Source organism: Takifugu flavidus, chromosome 9 (assembly GCF_003711565.1).
Source record: "Takifugu flavidus isolate HTHZ2018 chromosome 9, ASM371156v2, whole genome shotgun sequence".
Lineage (NCBI taxonomy): Eukaryota > Metazoa > Chordata > Actinopteri > Tetraodontiformes > Tetraodontidae > Takifugu > Takifugu flavidus.
In genome coordinates, this window is record NC_079528.1 from 3,654,936 (window position 1) to 3,679,929 (window position 24,994).

Genomic DNA, 24,994 nt, shown 5'->3' on the forward strand with positions numbered 1-24,994 from the left:
ACAGCCCTGCTGTTCTGCTCAGGCCTGAGAGGCACCCATGCTGTCCTGGCTGGATCAACATATAATTGCACTCCCGAAATAACAACACACCCACGTGTGTGCACGGCAGAAAGCAGAGCTGCCATCTATCAGCCTGCAGAAGGGAGCCGGGGAGGGAACCTCTGTCCTGTGATGGTTGTAAATGAAGCCTGGGGCGGCGCCGTCACCTCGCGTTTGGCCGGAACATGGGAGCTACGAGGAGCCAGGAGGGTTAGGGCACGGACAGCGCGTCCACGTGGAATCAATGGCCGGACACCGGTTCTGCCACAGCGAATGGTGTTCTGTTGATACAAAATGAAACCTGGGGAACAGGGAAAGGACAGCAGACGACGGAGGCGGAAATGATGACAAAGACGCCGGTTGCGACGCGCAGAGCTGCGCTGATCAAAGTGGCCCCGGCCAGGCCAGGCCATGCCATGCCAGAGTCACACCAGAAGAATATTCATTCTAATTAGAGGCGGCTAAGTGTCTCCAGGTAAAATCGCTGTCAGCAGTTTCCAGAGCGTAATTAGAGGTGCCCAGCGTGCAGTGTCCAGGAGAGCCGCACAGACCTTCCTTTGTACATCATTTCCAGTTCACTGACAACACAAGCCCAGTTAATAGAATGTAACATGCTCTCCTCACTCATACTGGGTTTTGTTCAAATGCTCATTAGGGCTGTGCAGAATTAGGAATTACTCCGCGCTTCCACCCTAAACTCCATGACCCCCCTCTTTTTTTACATTCTTTCCCGATTGATGCACAGTTTTCCCGGTGGCCTCTGTCCTCCATGTCAGGATGATAAACACGACTTCGCCGCATGCTCCAATCATCTGTCTTCATGAAGCGAACAAAGTCCTCTGCAGAAGAATTCATTCCTGCTTCACGAGGACGGAGCCAAACGTATAGATTTACAATTACACACTCGACTTCCCCATCGCGTTTTAATGCATCATAAACACTTGTGGTGTTTTTTGGTCTCTGTTCCAATAAAAACAGTGAGCGCGGGGGTGTAATATGTGGAGCTGGGGGAAATTAAAGATGAAGTTTCTCTCCTCCCCGGCACACACACACACACACACACACACACACACACACGCTCAGAGTTAATCAGCAGCCCAGAGAGAAATCTAAGACCACATCTACACCCAGTGGAGGGAACTTGATACAACCGCATCTTTCCCCTCCTTCCCACATCCCCTTTTTCTCTCTTAATCATCTACAAACACACACACACACACACACACACACCTGCTGATAAATTAGGCACATGGTTCATGATTAACTAAAGTTAATGAAGACTGAAAGTGATCCCAAAGAAGGTAACCCGAGAAGACGAGGAGAAAACTAAAAAAAACCCAAAAACCAATAGATAAAATAAAAGCACATCAGGAAAGTGGTTGGACATCCTTGCTTTTATTTCTGCTGTTATTTCTGAAAAAAAATCCTTTCAGTGTGCAGTGACAAACATAACCCTTCTGAATGGTGGAAAAATAAATCATACTTTCAAGTGAAGACAAATGCCTCATCCGCTGGGATTCGCCTCAGGCTGGAGTCATAATGGCCTCTCTGCTTCTCTCCCTCCCTCTTTCTTTTTTGTCTCCAAGGTTGGGAGTTTCCCTGCACTAGTTTTTAAATGTTGGTTGTCCAAACCAACCATAAGCAGAGAACCTGGCTGCATCAGAACAGGGCAGATATCCATGTTATGAGGCTAAGGGGCACTGAGGCCCCTGGGGGCCGAATCTGCCGCTCAGCTGCAATCTTGAACAAACAAGGAAAAACCCTCATCAGTCACATTTTTGACTACCATAACACAATTACACTGCGCGCATGGCACAGGGTCGTTACTCATGTCTGATCTTGTGTCGCAGCTATAAAACCGTGGATTTCCTGACGCTGGAGACGTTGTGTGTGTTGGACAGGGCCGGGGGCCGGGGCCGGCGCGGGGCCAGGCCAGGCCAGCTGCACAAGTCTGTCTCCTCTCCTCTCTCGCCTCCTCTGCTCTCATTGCTATCAGGTTGCCACTCCTTCTTCTCCAGCCCATTACACAGACCTCTTTATGCTGCACTAAAAGCTGCTCATGTTCAAACACTCCTGGGAAAAGCTCCTTAAAACACACCAGGATAAGAGGCCCTGTCTGGTAAAATATTAATAGGAAGTTAATTGGTTGTTAATGGACTGGTGCTTGGGTAGGAATCACCCTCCATTAGATAGGCCATCGAGACAACCTCATTCATGGGTGTCCTCTTTCCACCTCTGCAATCTAATTGTTTTCCGGTCACCGTAGCTGTTAGTGGCAGTAACCTGGTGCTACAAACAGTTTTATGTAAGGTCCTGTAGGAAGCAAAGCCCCTTAGTGCCAACCACATTACCCCGAGAGCGTCCCAGGAACTTTGCAGTTGCCTCATCTTTTCATTTGCGTCATCTCTTCGACAAGTTCCTCTTCCCGTTATCCTCTCCCCCTTCTCCACACAAGGAAAGAGTTTGGACTTTTGTTGTTTGCGGTGACTGTGTTTGTGCTTTCTGTGGCAGTCGCTACCCAACGGGGAGGGCGGGGGGGCGAGACCTGCTAGTGCTGGAGTAGGCATGTAATATTGATGCTGAGCAGGCTCACAGAAACACAGCAATCAAATGGAATCTAAACTGAGTTCAAATGTTGACATCAGCGCATACATGTTTGATCATCGGGGAACCAACAGAATGCCATTCTTTTCAAGGAAAGGATGCCAGGGGCATATATGTAATAAGAGATATTTCAGAAGTCCTTTTAATGCCCACTTCATTCAGCTTTAATTTTTAACAGGGACAAAAAAAAAAAAAAATCAAGGAAATTGGTGAATGTTACCCAGAAAGGTCTATTTTTTCTTACAATAATCTTTAGGAGACATTATATAAAATTAGGCAACTCTAACAGAAAAGGCATGTTTTGCCCTTGATATTTGTAGATGGTCCTAATTTCCACCCCCCTCACATTAAAAGGTACTCCTTGTTTACTTTCTGCTTTTTATCACTAACGCCCCCCCTCTTGTGACTCTTTAACAGTAACCCTGTTCAAACACTGACTGAATCCGTGTCCAATTACATTATGAAGCAAATGTCAATGGATCCAACAGATGTTGTCTCACTAATGCTGCGTTTCAGTTTACTGGTGCAGATCCAGTCGTCGCCACTAGATGGGGGTAGAAGGCCAGAACTTGTAGCAAAGAGTGCCTAAAGGCCATAGATGATCCTGCTGTGATGCATCGCCATCATTGGGTGGAGTGACACTATCCTGATGGTGCAAAAAGCACCTCAATCTGTTTATTTCTCCCTTTATCTGTCACATGACAGGCAGGCTACAGATTGAAATGACATCAGGATGAGAAAATATTTAACATGAATATATTTACATGCTTTAACATTGGTTGCGGGGATATTTTTTTCTTCACTCTGCCCTCATCATCATCAGATGTTGAGTCATGCCTTGGTTTAATTCCAACTTAAGCTGTTGTAAAGGCCATTCTAACATTTAGCAAAAGTTCCTGATGTTGCAAACACAGCAATTCAATATTACGCACAGCTAAGATCACCGTGGAAACATTAAAGCAGTAGGAAAAGGAAGGAAGAAGGAAAAAGGAAGAAAGTACAAAGGAAGATTTGAAGTCTGCTCTTCAAAAAGTCACCTTCGTGAAAACCAAACACATGCCGCAAGCAATGCTCCTGTCAATCAATAATTTTGTTCATCTCACGTGCACGCTGTTACATTCAGAGGGAAAAAGCGTGAACAAATTTCATTTTGCTGCACAGGAAAGTTACAGAAATCTCATCTGGAAAAACATGCTGAGTGGTGCCAAACTGCAGAAACACTGCATGTTTGCTATACATACACCAGGCAAACAAACAAACAATCAATAACAGGAAAATAAAGAATGCACCAAAATGCTCTGCTCAAAATGTCCACTCGTGGTCTCACAGTGACCCAACATCTCCCTGTAGGTGAAATGGAGCTTGAAGGTAACTTGTATTCCAATAATAAGCCTTTTACCTTGTGGAGCTTCACCAGAAATGGCTTAATGGCTGTCTGCCAGAGCTTAAGTGGCACACTCCTCTTCAGTCTGCACCGTGAAAAAGAATGGGTTTGACCACACCGGAGAGGATCTTGGGCACGTGAACGCTCACGATCTCCGAGATCATCTCCGGGAAGTTGACCTGCGTCTGCAGAGCCTGCGCTTGTATGAACAGATCGTAGGTGAACTGGTGTAACTTCCTCACAACCTAAGAAAAAGGGGAAGGGGAGAGAGAGAGATGGAGAGGAGGACGTGGTGTTATGAATAACAAAGATGTTGCGGGTTAATGAGTGCGGCGCTGCAAGAGAACAGAGTCTGCAGATTAAGGTGGAAGTAACAAATGGCCTCTGAGCTGTGAGAGGTGATTTTAAAAAAGATGACGGTGGCTGTGGCGCCGTTTGCCGAGTACAGCCCAGAGCGGGCTGAACAGCAAAGTCTTGATCGAATGTGGTCCTGTACTTAAAGGGCCCTGGCAGACAATCCCCGGGTGCCCTCGAGCACAGAGCACACATTAGAGGAGCTTGGGATGTGAGAGGAACATGGACAAAGCTCAGCATTCAAAACTAAATCCTCAATGAAAGACTTGAGAGTCAAACTGCTCCTCTGGCCTGTTTCCAATCACTGATGTCAGGATTTTTACTTCAACCTCCCTTTGTTTTCTCTGATCACTGTGAAATGTGCTGGTTGGGGGATGGCAAGAGATCGACTGCGCCCTCTAGTGGTCGTATTGCTTTTCGACAGATCAACACAATTCTTTAGTTATGTACAGGCTAATCGATGTTCCCGTTCTGAAGAAATTATGCTTCTGTCACTTTGCAGACAAGCATAAAATGAGACTTTTGGTCAAAGCAGGATATTAAAAGGTTATTTTTTTTCTGAACAAACATGAACACAGAGGTCAGAAGGACTGTTTGCCTACCAGTTAACCAGTATCAAATCTTTAATTGTTACCAGGAATCACCTGATCTTTGGTATATGTTTAACTAAAGAGAGAGTAAGGCCCAGGTCATGAAAAAAAAATTCAGCTAAAGTTTTTTATAGACTTCAGCTCCATCTGATACAGACCTGAAAGACTTTATTCTTTAAATCTCTCTGTGATGCGTGAATTCTGTAATTGAAGCAGGCATGACAAATCTCCCTGCAACCTAGCTGACCTTGTTTGATCCACATCTGTGTTCTGCGGTTCTGTCTAGAATAACATTGATGGTACGGTTAATAGATGCATCATGGCTCCACGTGTGAGGTAGGATTGTATCTGTTACCGACTGGAGGTAATCCAGCAGCTGCGTGAGCTGGAACAGCCTCTGTCTACGGGTGGTCTCCCCATAGTGGCTCGCTAAGCGGTCCAGCTCCTTGATGTAGGAGGTTCGCAGTTCATCAAAACAACGCTGGCTCCTCGGACCCTCCACTGGCACTGTGACCACAAAGCCAGAACACAACAATAACTCTCTTACACAATACCCCTCCCATCACCTCTCTGAAATATGGCTGCACTCTGCTGCAGCCATATTTCACTTGCCGGCTTGACATTCTAATATTTTTCGGGACATTGTCCGGGCGGACTCACTGATACTGAAGAGGACCAGCGCCTTCATGCAGAGGAACTCCTCCTCGGTGACCTTCAGCATGTAGAACCTCTGGGACAGCAGCTTCATCCTCATACAGTGTTCATACATGCTGGACAAATGCATTCGTTTGCTGCATGGAAAAACAGCACAAGAGGAGGAAGAGGAACAAAAGGAGGGTAGAGAGGAAGGTCGTGATCCACGTCTGAATACAGGAACCATCACACAGAGCAGCTTCATCCACAAAATAAGACTGTAAATCAGGTAAAGTGTCACCAATCAAAAACTAGATAGATAGATAGATAGATAGATAGATAGATAGACAGATAGACAGATAGACAGATAGATAGATAGATAGATAGATAGATAGATAGATAGATAGATAGATAGAGGGTTAATAAAAAGGAAGGGAAAAGGTAACTGAGGTGAGGGAGAAGGAGTGAGATGGATAATGAAAAAAGAGAACAATGGAGAGGCAGAGAAAAGGAGGGCTGGCAGTGAGGGTGGGCATATCCATTACCAGGCAGGTCAGAGGCAGCTGATAGAGTGACAGAGGTCTTCTCTCTACAGAATGAGAATTTTGCTAATGTTGCATGAAAATGCCAGCGGAGTGAAAGCCGCTCTGACGGCCTGGAAGCATTTTAGTGCAGTGTTGCGGTAAAAGCCCCAAAGTTTTTGGTGGTAATAAGTTGCGAGTGTTGCTTCTGTCCTGTCCCCCAGCGTACAGTTTTAAACATTCACAGGCAACAACAACAACAACGATGACTAGGTGTAGTCGTGTCAGAAGCGTCGTGACTGAGGCTGCGGGAAGTTTGGTACAAGTGCAAACTTGTAGAAACGGAGCAGTTCTGACAGCGATCTAACGACGGCTTTGCTGAAGATGAAATGGAATAAATCATCTGAGGTGATCCCTCTGCGGCCATCTGTATGGAACCTAAAAGAATTCTGAGACTAGACAAGACTTGTTGTCTCACTGAGAAGAAGTTATTTACCGTACCAATAAAAACTTCTTCTAAAGCTCCGTATTCCACTGTGCATTTGTTTCCAACCATAATGACAGATGAAATATCGGGATATTCACACGCTCATTGTATCGCAACACTAAAATCCACGTTTGTGTGTCTGCTTAAAGAGACTGCACCAGGTTTAGTGCACAGCTGCTAACTTTAACTGAAAGGCTTCGGAGTTAGAATCCCACAGAGCGCAGAACGCTCGTCACGACTTACTCGTTGAAGACGAGGTCTGGAGCAAAGTAGAGCAGCGAGCAGTTGGTGAGCGTGTAAGACCTCCAGCCCAAAGCAAACACCATGACCCCCATCCATGACAACTGGATCACTGACATCTGGTCGTCCACATGAAGGTCACGGAAACCTGTTACACATACCAGCGTTCATTAAACCTGGTGTCTTCTTCTGTTCAGGTAACAATAATAAAGCCTAAAAATGTACATAAGATGACATTTTATGATTTCAGACTACAAATGTGTGCATTCCTAACATGCTTAAGCCAGCTTGTGTTTTTCTCATTTGCTTTCTTATTTTGGTCCCATCACACACACACACACACACACACACACACACACACACACACACACACAAATGATTGAATTTTGTGAAACACTCGAAAGGTTCATGAAATAGGAAAATGTCTCCCTCAAGTGGTCAATGTCTGAATCAGTCTTTTAAAAAATACGAAAAAAAATTGTTTCAATTTATATGATGCACTTAGAGATGCCAAATTATGCCCACCTGAGGTCCACACCATTAAACCCTTGAATCTATTACTACTACTGTTACTTATCAGATTTATCCACCATGTGCTGTGTTTAACAGTAATCAGTATTTATTAGCTCTGTCCCATCAAAACCAGTGTATTTAACAGCCATCTCACGGTAAACTGTATTGAAATAGGAAAGATATTAATATGCTAATTTCCTTTCTACATCAACAAAAATCAAGCCGACCTTTAAATATCAGGACACATTCAACTTATTTTGTTTGTCAATCAGTCTGACTTGCTTTAAATGAAAATAAACATAGAAGGATAATCCAGTTCTTGTAGTGTTTGGCTTTCCCCTGATCCTGCCTGCAGCTCTACAATCATTAGCCTGCAGCTAAAACAGCTGACGCCTGCTGACGCCCAATTCTGGGACAGACAAGTTGGGGTCACTGTGACAAAGTGTTGCCTCGTCCACTTCGGCGCTCTGATCCGACTCCAATAAACGAGATTATAATAGGTGGTCTTCAATCAAGGGTCCTGAAGCAACGTGTTGCACTTATTTGAATAGATTTAAAGCACGATTACAGCAAATCACTTTCTCGCGTTTGGCCCGTTAGCGCCAGAATCTCCACTCCACGTTTTACAACAGTGCCATCCATTCAGTCTGGCTTTGGAAAGTTTGGCCCAGAATTACATGCAAACTGTTTATCCTGGAAAAAAACAGCAACAACTGCACCATTGCTTACGCAGCCGTATTTGGAATCCCTTACCTGGGATGGCCTTCGCCCAGCGCACCACAGACACCAACTGCCTCTCTCCCAGCTCATTGAGGCTGGTGAGCAGGGATGTGGGGCTGTCCGGCTGACTGTGGTCATAGCCGGCATTGACCAAGGCTGGCTCAATGGTCTGCAGGACACTGAGTAGGGAGAGGCAGGAAGACAGGGCCGGGGGGATGGATACGGCCAAGGTCTGGGATGCTGCCGAAGACACACTGTACTATATTATTCAGTCTGGACAACCCCACCCAAAACTGCAATGGATATCGATTTAGCGAGCTTGAGCTTCTGTGACAATAATTCTTACAATGAGGCCTGGAGGCTGCACTTCCTGGCTCCGAGACGGCTCTGTTGTTTCCGCTCCTCTCTCCTGGCTCCCCTGGCCCCCACGCAGTCAGGGGATGTTCCGCCTCTCCATTCTTTGCCTGCGCAACTCCCTTCAGCCTGCGACCTAGAACACAACACAGACAAGAAAGGAAATGAGACAAGAGATAAATATATATGTATTTATCCATATGTAGAGGCCTGAGCATGTTTTCTGGTTCTATGGAACTATGTGGGACAAGGATGATCACTGACCTCCAGCAAAAAGTATTCATATAAAACGCTACTTAATTAAGAACTGATCCAGGCTCATTTTTGGATCCTTCCACTGCTTCACCTTTAAGACTCATCCCAGACATGAAGCATCTCTTCAGTCGACACGAGGCGCAGTTTTTCCGCCGCAGTTTGTCAATGGTGCAGTCGTTGCGGCTGGCACACAGGTGGTTCTGTTTACCTGGTGACACAAAGCAAATCACATGGGAACCAGTTTAGCAATCCCCCCACCCCCCACACTCCCGTTTCTACCCAGGGCAACGACACGTGGGCGTTTTTACTGATAACAGATCACTTCCCGTACCATGCCAGGTCACTGTGCCCCTCTGGCACCGATGAGGGTGAGATTAAATCAGTGGATGGTTAATTGCACGTGTGTACAATTAAAGGGTTTCACCTGCAGCAGCCCTTTTGAAGAACACTTTGCAGCTGCCACAGGTGACTGCTCCATAGTGACAGCCAGAGGCATCATCGCCGCACACCATGCACACTCTCCTCTCCGACAGGTACATTCCATGCAGCAGGTCCTCATGCCTGTGTACACACATAATATGATTAACCACTTTGCTTTAGAAACAGTGAGGACTTAGACAACAACACATTTTCGAGGTCAACACCCACAGGACAGCACTATATGGCAACTGGGGCACTAATTCCCGAAATCCATTTAAATTATTTTAGGAACCGGCGCTGTCCTGGGCTGCTGGAGTCACACCGTTGTCGAAAAACTGCCGTGCGTTTTTAAATCGAGTAAAAATTGAGGACAGTAACTAATGCCGACTGAGATTTTCTTTATTTTGGTTTCTTGCAGCCAGGCGCTGAATCAGCAACAGGTGCTGCAGCTCTCCTGGACCTTTATCAGCGCAAGACAAGACAAACTTGGGAGTTCTTCCTTGGGCGCATGCACGTGAATTAGATCCCCTTCGTTGTGTAAGCACATACATGTGTCGCCTTGCAAGTTGACCTCGAAGTATTAAAAACAACTCAGGTCTGTTCGACATTTTAACTTTGTCTCGGTTTGAAGCCGCGGCGCTACACACACGCACACGCACACGCACAAACTCAACAAAGCAGAGATAAATATCTGTCCCGAACCTATAGCCAAGTTTATTTACCTGAATCTGTGATCCGTCCAATCCACCCACGCTGGCTGTTCAGTCTTGATAGAGTACGCGCTGTGACCTTGTGATTTCGCGTTCTGGTACATTTCCACTTGACCGTACTCTTGTGCCACGGCTGCCTGGGTGCCGTTTTTACCACCCTGCTCCCCATCGCTGTACCAAACACAGCGGCACTCCAGTCCGGATCCATTAGAAGCTTGGCCGCAATTGCAGTATTTACACAACATATTATATCCGCCCGGTCTCTCTGGCTCAGCCTCTCCGCTGAAAGCGCGCCACACAGCCGGGTTCTCTCGGTAGATTCTGGGGTTGGAAGCGTGCGAGTTATACGGTTGCCGAGGTGTGAGCTCGCTCGCCAGTGTTGGCGCGGGCACCTCTCCCGTCGGGTTTGTGAACAAGTTCGAGTCCTTGCGGACAAACCCTGAGATCACCGGGGCGCGCGTCACGGATTGCGCGATGTCCACTTCGCCCGATCCGAGCAGCTCCACGCAGCTGACCGTGTACTGATGCGCTTCTCCAAAGTCCTCCTCGCAGCGGTCGGTGGCTCCTGGGGGAATCGCGCCCTCGGAGTTCACATCCCGGGTCGATTCCAACTCTGATCCGCTCTCAGCAGCAGATCCGTAGACCGAGTATCCGATGCCAGAGAAGCCCTGGTTCATATTACTGACGGGAGAGGACGCGGTATCCAAACCCAGCGACGCCGACACTGCCTTACAGAGCTCGGCAGTGGAGGGAAAAGCACGGGAGTCCGCGAGATCCAGCCGATCACTCATTTCAAAAGAGTTGGAGGGCTTTTCGAAGTCAGATAAACAGGAGAGGAAGGCCATCTTTCATCTGCGCGCTGTGTGCGCACACGACTAGTGAACCAAGTCTCGGCAGGCGGGAGGACTCCTACCGTCAGACTCCTGTCATAAGCCTCAGAGTATGGGGAAATCAGCGGCCGTCGGTGACAGATTTCCTATATGGAAGTTACGTCCCGTCGATTAGACGGCGAATTTTTCTTTTCTTTTCTTTTTAATTTTCTTTTTACCAAACGAGCCTTTCCTTTGCGCGAAGCCCCTCTGTCCAAACTTGATCCAGTTCGCAGGGGCTGTTTCCAAGGACTTTGCACTTTGATGCGATGACTGATTTACACTAAACAATAACTCCAAAATAACAGATTGTCTCCGTCGATGTCCTGCTGTCTGTCTGTCGTCTGTCAGGGCGCGAAGTGTAAATGCAGCTTGCGCAACGACAGCGGGATTAATAAATAGCACCGACTACAGCGACATTAGGATTAGCGCGCTCTTCTTTATTTAGCACGTTTATGAGGTTTACTTTGCTGTGGAAAGAGGACTCTTCCGTTTTCGTTTATTTATTCAAATTAGGCTTCTCTAGGGTCCGATTTCCTCTGTAGCGGTCCAGCCACTCCTTATTTTACTTTGAAGCTCTTAAGAGACATTAAATATGCTTATCAAGCAAGTTCTCAACTTGAAAAGTGTGTTTTGGCCAAACATAATCACCCACCTTGGTCTTCCTCAGCTGTGTGTGTGTGTTCTTTAACACTGATAAAGGAGGACAGGACATTGAAACTGCCTGTGTAAAGACATTTGTGGAATCATTTGAATGATGGCGTGAGGCAGGGTGGGGTTTTCTGAGTGGTCTGTTGCAGCAGAACCGGCTGTGCTGCAGTGGTGAGATTCTGCAGCAGGTCAGCACAAGTAAAACACAGAAGGTCAATTCGGACAAAAATCAATCTCAGGATGGTAATCAGCTTTTATTTTTTCTATGAACCTGATTTGCACTTTGTAAAATGGCTGAATGATGTAATTACTAATGATGTAATCATTTGTTGTGTATGAAAAACATGTCATTATTTGTTTTAGGAGTCTGGAAGTAAAAGTGACCTCAAGCAGTGATCTAACCTACAATAATCTGCACTTTTAAGAGCCACTACATTGACTCAAACTCATCAATGCGCTGTTTGGTGTTGCCCTGGCGGATCTGGCGGAGGGTCTTGTATTTGTCGCGGCCCGCCTTCACGTTCTCGGCGTGGATCAGGTCATTGGGGGTCTTCTTGCTCTCGTCTACTGCCGCAGCAAGCTCGGTGCTCAGGAACTGAAAGAGAACGCAGCCGCAGAATGAAATTCTCAGGAGAATCAGCCCTGCGCAGCCTTTGCTCCGCGCTATTGTCCATCGTTATTAACTCCATTTTTTTTGTTGAGCTCTCACAGCAACGTCCCGATTTGTTCTGGTTGGGAGCTACAGAATAATTCTAGTGCAGCTGCAAAAGTGCTGAATAGTCTGAATGAGATCTGTGACACGAGAGAAACCCAGAATATTTAAATGCGCTCATATTGATTTTAACATTGCATATATATTTATATGTGTGTGTGTGTGTGTTGAGCATGTTCAAATGTAAAGCAGCAGTTATCAGGTTTCTGTACGACATCCACTGCTGTCCACTACATGACCTCTGACCTCTAGGAGGGGTAAAAAATAGCAAGTGAGTATTTTCTGAACGCCACCTTGAGGTTCTTCTGCAGCCTCTGGTTCTTCTGGGCTTCGGTCACCCGTTCCTCCTCGCTGCGGTCTCGGACCATGCCCGGAACCGTCAGCTCGGCGCTGGCCTCCGCGCTGCTCTCGTCCGTCTCGTCGTGCTCCTGCAGGTGAGAGGGGACCGAATCCTGAATGTGGACCCCCACGAGTTTGGTCTTCAGCACCTCTTTGGTTCGCTCCAAATCAGCCTCGACCATGATGGCCTGTCAAGGACAGAGAGAGGTCAGAGGAACGATGGAGTCGGGCCGCGCTGGTCTCCATCCAAAAGGCTGACAACGGTTGCTATTTTCAACTGTGAAACTTGATACATGATAAATTCACTCAAAAGCTGCAGTTGAGACAGTTTCTGGATAATAAAGAGGAGGAATCATTTGAAAGAGATTCCATGTACTTAATGGGACTTATTTAAAACGACTTTATTCAGAGCTGTGTTAAATGTTCAGTGCTATTAATAATTATATATCAAACCAAGAACAGTCATTCTACCATAGACGTGAACGATGTGTCCATGACGGGAAAACCTTGAGGTCTTACACTCACAGTATATCAGGAACTTGGCTCAGATTTGAAACATTAGTAGATTATCGACACCAGACTCACTCCACACATCTGACAGGCTGAAATAATGACTTTTGAAGTTTCTGAAGTCCAGCTGACATCCAAATACTCCCAGCTCTTTCAGATGTTCCCATTTTTTTTCTTACATTCCATCCCTATATTTTATGTTGGAATTTATTTTTATCGCTTCTGCATATTTGTTGTATCTGACCTTGCTTGTGAAATGAACAAAATGTATCTCTTATCTTATCTCACCCGTTTCCTCTTAAGTCTCACCCTTTTCTGCCATTTATTTGCCTCCTCATCTTTTTTCTTCTTGGCATCTTCCAGCTGGGAGATCTTGGAGGTGAGCTCTGCCAGCTCAGTGGCCTGCATACACACACACACACATACACACACGCACACGCACACGCACACGCAGAGGAAGAGAGTTGGGTACTTCGTGTCTGAGGTCGTTGTGCTCTGTCTGAGGCTGCTCACGTGTGTCTCGAGGAAAATGTGCATCTGTGAATCCAGAACAAGATAATGTGCAACTCTGAGAGCTTTGATTGTCATTGTCTTCACTTCTTTGATACGGTGAGGCACAACGCTGCTATTGTTTCTACCTGAAATGTTCCTCACGATCACATTTAGAGACCAGAGTGATCAGATGGTGATCACATTTTGTTCAATGATAATCTCACTTAATGAACCCCTGATGATTTTAAATTGTTTCATTTTTCTACTTTTAGTTGATCTAATGTTCCAACCAGCCTACGTACACGTGCTCATGTGTATACTAGGAGCCCTCGGTTTTGTGGGTAACAGAGCCAGAAAAGCTCTAGACATCACGATTCACTGTCCTGTACACTATTCTGGTGCAGAACCCCGTTTCCTCTCAGCAGTACCAGGCTTTCCTGGTTCTTGATCTGGGTCTCAGAGTGCTGCAGCAGGGCAGCCTTCACCTCCACGGCAGCTTGGCGCTCCTGGTCCAGACGCTCAGCCTCCTCCTGGGCAACTTTCCTCTCCTTCTCTAGTTCGAGGGCCTTGCGAGTCTGCTCCTCCAGCTCTGAAACGCACACACACACCAACATTCACCCAGGATAAGTTTGCTTTGTGGCACAAATCCCGCTGCATAATATGGCCTTATTTTAATGTTCTGAAGCAGAAAAGTGGAAGTGAAATTGAGAGTTCACTGCGTGTGTGCGTGCATTCAGAAACTCGTCAGACCATCTTGAGCTCTCTTTGTCTGCTCCTCTATCTGTCTCAGCCTCTCCATCAGCTCCATGGTCTCCCGAGCAATCTTCTCTGTTTCCTTCTCTGCATTTTCACGCTTTTTTTTCTCGCTCTCGAGCAGAGCCCTGACAGGAGAATTGTGCATAAATACACATTTGAAAAATAGCTTCATCTCGTGACAGTTTTTTTTTTCCACGCGCAGAGAACAGATTGTAAACCCTGACAAAGTACGCCTTTGTGGCTTACTTCTCCATCTGCCTCTTGCTTTTCTCCTCCCTGGCCTGGGCCTTCATCTGCTGCACCTCGATGGTGTCGGGTTTGCGGCGGCGCATGTAGAGGTCATGGTTCCCGATGCATAAGGCCAAGATGCGTTTGTTGATGCGAAGACGGGGCACATAAAAAACAAAGTCCTACAAACACAAATATTAAATAATCAGCAGTTTATGTGGCTTTTTGTTTTTTAATGATTGGCCAAAAACAAATTGGATATATTCCAGCTTATAACTCCAACATCCTGGGGACAAAATACCACAAAGGACCAAATATAGAAGAGTTTCTACTTACTGGAGACTTCTTGTCAATAGCTTTAATAACAAACTTCTTGTCATTGAAGGAAATATTTCTGATCTCACTCCAGGGGAAGCCTATTTTGGGAGTCATCCTGCAAAATACAGTATAAATTTATAGTATAACAGAGAATAAAAGCTTTCCAAAGATGTTTCCATGATCTCTGGATACTGCAGTGCTAATGACAGCATGCTAACATCATGTAATGCACACGCATTAATAATGCTACTGACACTTGGTGGAGTACCTGTCTTTTTTATCATAAATGTTGAGGCCGAGGGCGTCCACTCCCAGCCACAGCTCAGAGCCTTTCTTGTTCTTGATGTGAAAGTAGTTGACCCCATACATCTCCAGATCCTGGGCTATCTTCAGGTACTCCACCATGGCATCCTCTCTGCAAAGTGGAGGGATTAAATCAACAAGGAAAGCTCTAAGATTTAGGATTAAAAACAGAAATTCTGGTCTGCAGTACCTCAATAGTCCCTTGTGCTCTTCATGCCAAACCTTGATTCTTTCCTCCCACTGATCCTTATTTAGTTTATGTTGCTCCAAAACTCTATTAGAGACCAACCAGTTACAACCTGAAAATAATTTCAATTTTCCACATGAAAATCAGGAGCTGGCGGCACCTTTGTGGTAGCAGCTTCTCTTTTGAAAGGTATCCTGGTACGTGATAGTCTTTCTTGTAGTCTCCTTGTTTCACCTGAACCGCGTAGGAGGCCAGGAGCACCGCCGTCTCAGGTGGGCAGTATATATCATCATTCAGAATGCTTTCTTTGACCTAAAAAAATAATCAAAATAATGGATAAACTTATAAATAACTCGCGTTTACACTATGGCCCATTTGAGTTCTGGTGTTTGTTTTGCCTTGAATGAACCTGGGCCTGTTTCTCTGACTCATATGAGTCCCTGTCCCTAAAGAGTTCAAAGCATCTGTGGGAGTCACAATAGAATTCCCAACGGTTGTTACGGCTGCGTTTCATCATGTTGTTTTGATTGGCTCTCATGGCGTGATGAGAATTCTTGGTGACATTGACTTAATAGGAATCGGAAACAGCCTCATTTAATTTGAAAACGTCCCACCTGCAGGAAAAAGAGACGCTGTGTTGCTTCCTGGATCAGTTCTTCAGCAACGTCTTCAGGGAAAAACCTCGCTCTGAACTTGACCAACAATGGATTTTCCCTCTTCACATCTTGAGCTGTCACCTGGGAACGGCAGAGAGATGCCAAGAGGAGGAAGCAGGTAATAATGAGTTTTAAAGCTACAAAAACAACCACAATAATACAATTATTATCTTCTTCTTCTCATCATTATTATTAGCAATAAAAGCAGTGGTGGCAGTAGCAGGAGTAAGAGAGTTATGATCATTTAAATGGAGAATTGTGGTTAAAAAGCAATAAAAAGGATGCAAATGCTAAACATAAAATATTTTTGTCCCAGCAGCTTATTCGACAGCTGAGAAGTCTGCATACAAAAGCTTGGATCAACTAAAGTGAAAAGGCTGTTTGAGAAGCTGGTGGCGGATCTCAGACATCATGAGATCTGATGTGCATGCTGGAGCAAATTTAGTCCAAATTCCTTAAACGTTCTATTCAGTTCCAACATCTAACTCAGGTACTTTGGAAAACCTCCAAATATTAGAAAGCATATTGATATTTATTGACTCCTGTAGGCGTGGTAGAAAACTACTTGATGACTGACTCCAAAACCTCTGACGATGCAACACTGTGGAAGCTAATTAAGGTAAAAGGTCCAGGGTCCAACAACAGAACTCTGCTGCACTCCAACTACAGGTGCAGGACGTTATTAGCAGTTTGACACAATGCTCTACTAAACAGTCTGAACCTCACAAAGACCTAACATGAAAGAGAACATTGACCAAAAACAGGTCATTTAAAACCTCAGTGAGGAGCTTAAACGATGCTGAAGGTTCTCGCTGCCTTCAATCACGCAGTAACTGATGAAACATTGATCCTAAAAGGGTTTTCTTTTAGTCCAGAAGGCATGAACACACTCCTCACCCTCTTGTTGAGTTTGAGCCAGGTGGAGAAACCTTTGCTGTCCTTGTACTGGAGCCCAAAGAACCAGGTCTCCCTCAGTCCGATGGTCTTCACTATCTACACACACAACACACACATTTAGCTGCGGACAAACAGACGCTGCCGCCGTGGTCGGCCTACCTGGTCAAAGAGCTGTTTGCCGGTGGTGCTGGGCAGGATGGCGAACTCCAGCTCAGCGTCCATGGTTGTTACGCGAACATTTATCTGCCAGAAAAAAGACTAACGCTAAAATTCAGGAGGACACTTGGTGCTCTGTCATGCGTGAAGGAGCAGCAGTCAGTGAAGGCAACTGAAATCTTTGAGTTTGTTGTCGGGGGCAACTTGGTTCTCTGACGGCAAAATGACCAAAAAGAGGATTCCTTACATGTCTCTGTTCAACCAGGAGCATCCAATCACAAGTGGTTGGTGGGGACTACAATCAAAACACGGAGCCCACATTACAGTCTAAACAGTTCTTTACACCAATCATAAATATTCACCACTCCTTTCAGAAATAACAGCAAAGCTTCAGCTACATGCAATTGAATGTCCAACTTTACTCACTTTTTCCTGCTTCCTGATTATAAAACATATTTGTTTTAATATCTTTAGCTGTCTCACATGATCACCAAATGCTGTAACATCAACCATTCTGTCGTGTGAAGTTTGTTAGAACAGTATTTTAGCTGACGTATCAATAATGACTGTGATAAGAACGTTGTTCTTGTGTGGATAACGGTTCAGCTGCAGTTAGTGCGGACAGACGCACTGATGAGCTTTAGTTGCAGAGCAGATTCACAAATTTAAACCACAAAAATTAGAAACATTCAATCTTGGCATGAAAATAAGTCTAAAATGAAGCTATAAAAGAGTGACGGCTACTCACGGTAGACATTTGTTTTCTTTAATCTGCAGCCACAACACGTCTTCAGAGGTGTGAGGAGTCTTTTCTCTGCAAAGTCATATGAACCTTCTTGCAATACCTACAAGGATTATAGTGACTGTGAAAGAGCCTTTGTATTGTATTAGTTCTCTTAGTTAATCTAGTGCAGCCCGGGGCCCTCGCAGTTTTGAGAGGCAACCTTCAATTTCTCGTTTCCCCACTCAATTGATTAAATCACACAAGATATTTTCGGCTAGACCCACTTAGGAACAGTCTTTATTTTGTAAGCATCTGACCCCGCCAGCATGTTCTGTTCATTTTAAAGCGCTGTGTACAAGGTAACATTTAAGTCTGATTGGCCACAGTGTTAATGATAAACGTGTGAACTGTTAATAACTCCCATTTGCATCCTATTTAAATTAGTAAACACTGTCTGCGATCTCCTGTTGCAACGTTTCACTTTGCGGGCGCGTCCTTGTGTGCGCGCTCCCGCCGCCTATTGTGTTTTTAATGAAGAGGAGGACCACCGTGGCCTGACTGTAACTCCGCTAACCGACCGAACAAGGGGCTGCCAAACCATGGCGGACGATCAAGAAATCATGTGCAAACTAGAAAACATCCTAGAGATCCGGTAAGACGCGAAATAAAGTGATGGCAGGCAGATGTTTGGCACGGAGAGAGGAAAACGGTATTTAGCTTAGCGTTAGCCAGCTAGAAAGAAGCGCCCCCGTTCCTCCGCTTTTGTCACCGAGCTAGCGAATACTAGCCTGTCATCCTCCAACCATACCTTTAATGGTTTACGCTGTGGTATTTTAGCTAATTTCGAACATGAACTGATGGCAGTGACCGAAAGATACACAGTCACGTAACTCCAGTCGCAGTGCATGTTCAGATCACTTATGTGCACCATCCCAGATGCGTGTCTGCAAAACGCCAGATGTGCAACGCTAATTGTTTTGGCTAAGCTAGCTACTAAGCTAGCCAGCCTGACAGAGTTTCCCCACAGATGTCCTCTTTGAGTCGTGCTTGATGAATGTAACAGTTAATATTAACCGACAGCTGCAGCGATCGCTTATCTTCCTTAATAGCGGTGCTAAATACTCATTAGGTTTTCTCCATTTTGAGCTATAATACATACAGTAAAATGTGTGTCAAGGAAATATCTGCTCTTCTCTCTCTGTCGCGGGCTGCAGGAACAAGACTGTCCAGATGCAGAAGATCAAGTCTCGGCTGAAGATCGAGTTTGAGGCTCTAGAATCTGAGGAGAAGCATCTGAAAGAGTACAAGCAAGAGATGGACCTGCTGCTCCAAGAGAAAATGGCTCATGTGGAAGAACTGCGTCTCATCCATGCTGATATAAATGTGGTGAGTTAGTGCGATTTAACAATTTTCTCTGCAGAGGTAGGACTCAAACCTCAGTTTAGCTTGTAATGTAATTACTGCTGGAAAATAACCTCTTTTTTCCTGCCCAGATGGAGAGCACCATAAAGCAGTCAGAGAACGACCTGAATAAGCTGCTGGAAACAACACGTCGTCTGCACGATGAGTACAAGCCCCTGAAGGAACATGTTGATGCCCTCAGAATGGCTTTAGGTCTGCACAGACTTCCGAACCTGAACGAAGAAGAGGAGAAGCTCTCCCTGGAGTCAGTATACGCACACATCCACGGACATGCACAAGTTTTTATCTTCAATTTTATCTCAAAAGCCACCTGTTAAAACCTAATTTACCACAACACCCAACAGGAGAATTATTGACAACACATAAAAGATAGTTTTTACCCGCATTATCATTGAAAATCATTCGATTGACAAATACAGATGTTACGTGTCAAATGTTCCTGTGAAGCTTTCGATATGGAGGTATTTTTTCTTAATAGATTGCAACAAATGACACTTTGGTGTATGTGAGGGGTCACTTTTATTGATTTGGACGACAGGATTTCATCACTTTACAGCAAACAGAGGGAAGGGATCCAATAGAGGAGCTTTGATACGAGTGGGAGCTGGTAGCAATCGCTAGCGGAGGCCGTGGTGGTTCCAGAATGGTTGGAAAATATCACCTGCTCTCTGAAGTTTTGTCACTTTTCTCGCCGTACGTAGAGCTGGATGTGGTTGTCGAGACAAAACGTAGGGTTAAACACACGATCGATGGATGTTGTGCCACAAGAGGGCAGCACACGAAAGATATCTGAACGTTTTCATGCCATTTTAAAAGGTTGTTGAGGCTTTTTGAAGATTTTTTTTTGTAAAGTTTGGCTTGAATTTCTGTATCTGATATTAGATTTAGTGGACAGTCTTCAGTAATTTTGGGGAAAAGCCAGAATCGTTGGTCGGTTCTGCCGTGTGGAGGCTTCCACCTTTCCTTTGTGCTGCCAGTTACACCAGCCAGAATGACTTCACATCCATAACCTTAAAACAATTAATGCAGCTCTGCCTGCCTTTAAACTACAGCGCTCTTCCAAAGAGTGGCCATTACCTCATAGTATTAGACATTTAATGATCCTTCAGGCTGCAGCAGCAGCGCCAGGCTGAGCAACTATCATTGTGCTCCTGATTTGACAAAAAAGACACAATATTGTTATTCAGGTCCCGGGAAAAAGGCGAGAAGTGGAATAGCGAGCTGGGATGATGCCACAGGGAAGCTTATTTCCTGCGCCGCTTCCGAACGTTTAGATTGATAACCATCAGTTCTAGACTTTCTTTTTTAAAAGGATTTTCGGAAGGTTTGTCATTAATGGGAAGGTTGGAGATTTTAATACCAGGTTACATGATGATTGCTGCACACGTAGTGGAGCAACGTGTGGGAGTGTTTGGAAGGTCTAAATAGGGAACATTGTGCTCCTCATCTGGGCTCGTTTGACAGGTGAAGAGTTCATGGTCTCCGAGTTTTAATGGGACATCCACATATTATGTAACCATCCAAAGTTTGAAGCCAAACTTGCCAAAAGGGTTTAAATGCAAATCAAGTAGCAGCCGAGAGACACAAATAAATGCAGGGGTGGGTGTCAGGTCGGGTAAAATTCCAGACGGATCTCTGAGTTGAGTTCTTCAGTGGTTCCTGTTGTCCGGTTGGAGATGTTAGTGTTGTCGGGCTGATGTGTAAACCAACAGGTTAATTTCTACCGAGTGCGGCTCGTCTGTGTTTTCTTTTGGGCTTTTTGTTTAATCTTTAATAGTTTAAATGACAACCAGACATCCCATATCATCCATATCTCTGGAAATATGAAGGAGGTTTTCCTCCTGGAAGCCTTCAGCCCCGGGCAGGGAAAGGCAGCACTATTGTGGTTCAGTAACACACTGACCCAAACCGTTCATGTCTCACATGCACGTTCATGGTCACGCAGACGGAGTGGTTTTAAGGCTGTTGGATACTGTGATGACATTTCAAGCATCGTGTCGTTGGCTCTCTTCTGTACACGGTGTTCGGTCGACTTCTTTCCGCAAATTATGACCAGCTCACGTCTCTTTACAAAGCCCGCTCGCCGCCTCGGCAGCCCGGTCACACAACCATCCTGTTCTGTTTGGGCTTCAGTGCAGCGCCGACAGCATCTCTGCTTTTCTAATCCCATTTTAAATATCTGGCCGATTACACAATAGTTCTGGGACACCAGAAAAATAATGGGTCCGGAAAAGGATGACATCATTCTTTACTCGCAGCCCCGAGAACAAAGTTCTGGCATTTGACAAATAATAACTAAAATCAGATGTATTTCACCCCAGATTGGAGATTTTAGAGTGTTTAAGAAGCCCTTACGGGGTGTTGTGTTTATCATCGTTAGATAAAGCCCAGTCCCTTAGATTACTCCAGAGACAACTTTATTTAACAAAGCTATTATCTAAGAAACCAGATACCGTAAAGTAATAGGATCACACTCACTCTCTCCCGTTTTTTACTTTTGAGAGAAGGCCAACCAGGCATAAAGTCCAAGGCCAAATTTCTCCCCCGCCAACACAGTCACATGCACGCAGACAAAAACTTCCACAATGGCTGCGCCTCTGCTGGAGAGTCGTGCTTTAAAGAAGCGGGAGACAGACGAGCCTGTGTGATTTAAGTCTGCTTTGTGTTTGATTTCGCATCTGTGGAGATAATAAAGCGAGACAGGATTGTGAAGCTCTGAATAAGAACCCCAGCCTGCCTGTGTTCCCTCCGTCTCTGCTTTGAACAGCTACTTTGAGAAGCAGAAAGCGGAGTGGCAGAAGGAGCCGCACGAGCCTCCCATCCCAGAATCCCTTGCTGCTGCCGCAGCTGCTGCTCAGCAGCTCCAGGTGTCACGGAAACAAGATGCACGGCAAACAGCCACCTTCAGACAGCAGCCTCCACCCATGAAGGTACTGGTGTTATTATGAACTGGTTTGGACAGCCCAAAACTGAACCAGTGGGCTTCGTCCGACACGTGCACAGGGACCATTGTAAACATGTTTTATTACTACTGCACAAGAGCACTTTTATGACTACAGTCTCCCTCATCTCATCTCTAGGCCTGCTTATCCTGCCACCAGCAGATTCATCGGAACGCCCCCATCTGCCCGTTGTGTAAAGCCAAAAGCCGCTCTCGCAATCCGAAGAAGCCCAAGAGGAAGCCGGATGAGTAACTCGTGCTCTGCCCACACCTTTAGTAGAATCCCCAGGGCCCTGGCCCCACACTTTCATAGATTAGCCATTTTCCTCAAATAAATGGCTAAAAAGAAGCTGTGTATCAGGACAATTTCCACAAACAGTCCCAGAATGACAAATTGTCCTCATGGCCAGATCATAAATTGTCAACAATTGATCTGATGTCTTTTTTTTAAGTGCTTTGGATGTATTTATATGTAATTGTGTTATTCCTATAGTATGTTCCCTAGCCCCTAACTACGTAACTGCAATAATTTGAAATAGATTGTGATAAACAGTCCCGGTTATTTTACGTGTGTCAGTCTAGTTTGATGCCTTATATATTGTATCGTATGTCATTTAGAACTTTAGTCCTGCAGTGCATGCATCCGTCCATTGCGTGTTTTTGTGCCAGTATAAAACATTGAAAAGGTTTAATTGGAACAGGATGTGGTTTTTATGTTTACAGTGCTCACAGTGGCCACAAACTGGAGGTGTTGTGTGTGTGTGTGTAACTTTGATGAGATGATAAACAATGGCTGTTTTGTACTGATCTTGCTGGCGTGCTCGTTTTTTGCTCCACATACACACAGAAAAAAAGAGAAAAAAACACCAAGAAATGATTGGTGTGAAGATAAGACAGCCTGCAGCTGAGCCACGTCTTCCATCAAGATTTGGATCTATCCAGCAATGAATGTGATAGTACAATAAAAAAAAAAATATAAAAATAAAGCAGTAGGATCATGACCCATCACCCTTTTCAGTGTAATGCTGTCTGCACGTATCTGTCTGAAAAAGGACAGCGAGGCTTCGCTAAATGAATTCCTGTTGTTATTGCCAGGGTAACCCCTCATTTCATCTGTTGCCAGGGCAACTCTGTTCTCTGGTCGCCTCTATGGCAACCCCAGGTTGCTGTGACCTACATGTGTCTGCCAAGTAGTTCCTCCTAGATTCAGTGAAGGGCATCACTGAAGGGCAGCAAGACATTCTGCACATGTACAGTCCTGTATTTGAAGAAAAAAGATAATTATAAAATTACTCATCCAAAAACAACACAAGCAAAGTAGACAAATTATGTGAATCATCAATCACTTTCTATAATACTCTTTTTATTAAAAAAAAATTGTGGCATTGACTGTAAAGCACCAGCATCTATTATCACCTTCACACTCCTGCAGTGTGTGTGTGTGTGTGTGTGTGTGTGTGTGGCTGCACCTGTTACAACCTACACCTGCCACACGTTTATATCTGGACGGGTCCTAATTAGGGATTCAGTGTCCCTGCAGGTTGATCTACTGCTGGACAACAGTCGAAACGATGCAAAACGTTCTCCAAAGTATGTGTTTAGTCTGAACTGTAGTGTCTGGAACTCTAGATGTGTCTTCTGCCTCCTGATTAAACGACTCAAGGACAGGGAAGCATGTTCCTGCAAACAGGCTGCAGATGGTCCTGTCACGGTGCTCCTCCACGATCTGTCATCAAACCACAAAGGTAGCACAGATAGGCTCAGTTACGTCCATTTAACACAAGTTGCATGACAGGAACCGCTTACTTACCCGTTTCTCCGTGATAGTTTTAAGCTCCAGGGTGTAGTCTAGTTGGACTGGGCCAGTCCCGGGGCCCCCAGGTTGCTGTTGCTGGTCCTGGAAGAGGGGGTGGTTCCAATCTCTATTTGAAGACCAGAGAACTCCAGATTCGACTGCCAATTGTCTTAAATACACGGTGTTCTCACCCCTACCGGCCTCTCTGTGTCCATGCCCCCCCTCTCTAAAGCCCGCGGGACTCGGCGTGCTGCCCCCTGCTCCATATAAGAGAAATCATTATTTTGGAAGACTTTTAGAGCTCTGTCCTCCTCCTTTCTGCACGAAATACATCGAAGGCGAACGCGTTCTGATGTTTATCTCTTACCTCCTAAATCAAAGCAAACAAGTGCACTTCTATGCTAACACGTAGCTGCTTAATCGAAAACATTTTTTTAATCGTAAAGGTAGCGTCGTTAATTATCAAGCTCAACCGGTCCTATAGTACTTAATCATAACACTTTATCCAGTTATATACATTTTTTGTTGATTGCGTTTTTGTGTACAATGGAGGTGTATAAAACGTCTCCAAAGTATACAGGATGCCATCTTCTTCTCAAGACAACAGCAGAATTTCCTGCCATTGACGCGTCACTAGCGCCACCTCCTGGTTGGGAAGGGGCATTGGAAACGGGAGGAGTTGTGTTACTATTCAAAACACAATTTTATTTATATAAGAAAAAATATATTACATGAAGAAAGTATTATTTAAGGCATTACATATAATTTTTTTCCCCCAGGACTTTTTTAGGGTTGGCACATATTACACATGTCTCATATGTGGCTTGTTTACAACCACACACTGAAATAAAGATATATTTTTTTCTTTTTCTAGAATGTGTCAAAAGTGTGTGTCACAAAGCACATCTCTGCTGGATTTGGATTCAGGAAGTCTGTTATTAAAAACTCAAAATCTAAACCAAGTTATCCACATATAATTGTTTAATATCACACAATGCCAGGAATCTGGGATTGTGTACCATCTGCTAAAGGAATGAGATGTGTCACAGCCTCGCTTCCAAACATGGGAGCGCTTGAAGACATGAGTGGGTTTGGCAGAGGAACAGCTGACTGGCTCCTCTGCAGCCTCTGACAGTCACGCAGCTGACATTTATCAAAATGGCTTCCTAAGCCTGAAAGAAGGAAGCACGATACAGATACAAATAATCGTTTGT

General features: G+C 45.0%; 3 protein-coding genes and 2 long non-coding RNA genes across 14 annotated transcripts; 2 read left to right on the plus strand and 3 right to left on the minus strand.

Annotated features, from left to right (window-relative positions):
* Window positions 1-1,414: 1,414 nt before the first annotated feature.
* On the minus strand, window positions 1,415-11,049 carry LOC130531905 (androgen receptor-like). 3 transcript variants are annotated; one of them, XM_057044089.1, is made up of 10 exons: window positions 9,837-11,049; window positions 9,119-9,255; window positions 8,786-8,902; window positions 8,432-8,575; window positions 8,119-8,325; window positions 6,856-7,000; window positions 5,632-5,762; window positions 5,331-5,478; window positions 5,130-5,253; window positions 1,415-4,272 (listed from the first exon to the last, which is right to left on the minus strand). In XM_057044089.1, exons 1-10 carry the CDS (start codon window positions 10,667-10,669, stop codon window positions 4,108-4,110), a joined length of 2,151 nt encoding a protein of 716 aa, XP_056900069.1. In that variant the 5' UTR covers window positions 10,670-11,049; the 3' UTR covers window positions 1,415-4,107. The 3 variants fall into 3 exon arrangements, with proteins under 3 accessions (XP_056900069.1, XP_056900070.1, XP_056900071.1); XM_057044090.1 differs by lacking the exon at window positions 5,130-5,253 and having other exon boundaries at window positions 5,327-5,478; window positions 9,837-11,039; XM_057044091.1 differs by lacking the exon at window positions 5,130-5,253 and having other exon boundaries at window positions 4,129-4,272; window positions 9,837-11,043.
* Window positions 9,107-9,721, plus strand: LOC130531911 (uncharacterized). Its single transcript, XR_008952235.1, has 3 exons — window positions 9,107-9,227; window positions 9,403-9,454; window positions 9,533-9,721. It is a non-coding gene; the product is annotated as an uncharacterized LOC130531911 (long non-coding RNA).
* A 530-nt stretch (window positions 11,050-11,579) lies between the features above and the next one.
* LOC130531906 (moesin-like) lies at window positions 11,580-18,929 on the minus strand. 7 transcript variants are annotated; one of them, XM_057044093.1, is made up of 16 exons: window positions 18,782-18,929; window positions 17,647-17,743; window positions 17,146-17,193; window positions 16,902-16,985; window positions 16,743-16,838; window positions 15,804-15,926; window positions 15,350-15,501; window positions 15,193-15,276; window positions 14,968-15,114; window positions 14,718-14,814; window positions 14,400-14,563; window positions 14,148-14,278; window positions 13,826-13,986; window positions 13,194-13,307; window positions 12,350-12,583; window positions 11,580-11,939 (listed from the first exon to the last, which is right to left on the minus strand). In XM_057044093.1, exons 2-16 carry the CDS (start codon window positions 17,653-17,655, stop codon window positions 11,775-11,777), a joined length of 1,809 nt encoding a protein of 602 aa, XP_056900073.1. In that variant the 5' UTR covers window positions 17,656-17,743; window positions 18,782-18,929; the 3' UTR covers window positions 11,580-11,774. The 7 variants fall into 7 exon arrangements, with proteins under 7 accessions (XP_056900073.1, XP_056900077.1, XP_056900076.1 ...); XM_057044097.1 differs by lacking the exon at window positions 18,782-18,929 and having other exon boundaries at window positions 13,215-13,307; window positions 13,883-13,986; window positions 17,647-17,970; XM_057044096.1 differs by lacking the exon at window positions 18,782-18,929 and having other exon boundaries at window positions 13,883-13,986; window positions 17,647-17,970.
* zc4h2 (zinc finger, C4H2 domain containing) lies at window positions 18,114-22,792 on the plus strand. The gene is made up of 5 exons (XM_057044101.1): window positions 18,114-18,274; window positions 18,837-19,008; window positions 19,116-19,288; window positions 21,812-21,974; window positions 22,125-22,792. The coding sequence occupies exons 1-5, from the start codon at window positions 18,222-18,224 to the stop codon at window positions 22,236-22,238; spliced, it is 675 nt and encodes a 224-aa protein (XP_056900081.1). The 5' UTR covers window positions 18,114-18,221; the 3' UTR covers window positions 22,239-22,792.
* On the minus strand, window positions 22,643-24,353 carry LOC130531910 (uncharacterized). 2 transcript variants are annotated; one of them, XR_008952234.1, is made up of 3 exons: window positions 23,796-24,353; window positions 23,455-23,711; window positions 22,643-23,243 (listed from the first exon to the last, which is right to left on the minus strand). It is a non-coding gene; the product is annotated as an uncharacterized LOC130531910 (long non-coding RNA). The 2 variants fall into 2 exon arrangements; XR_008952233.1 differs by having other exon boundaries at window positions 22,643-23,711.
* Between the last annotated feature and the right edge of the window lie 641 nt (window positions 24,354-24,994).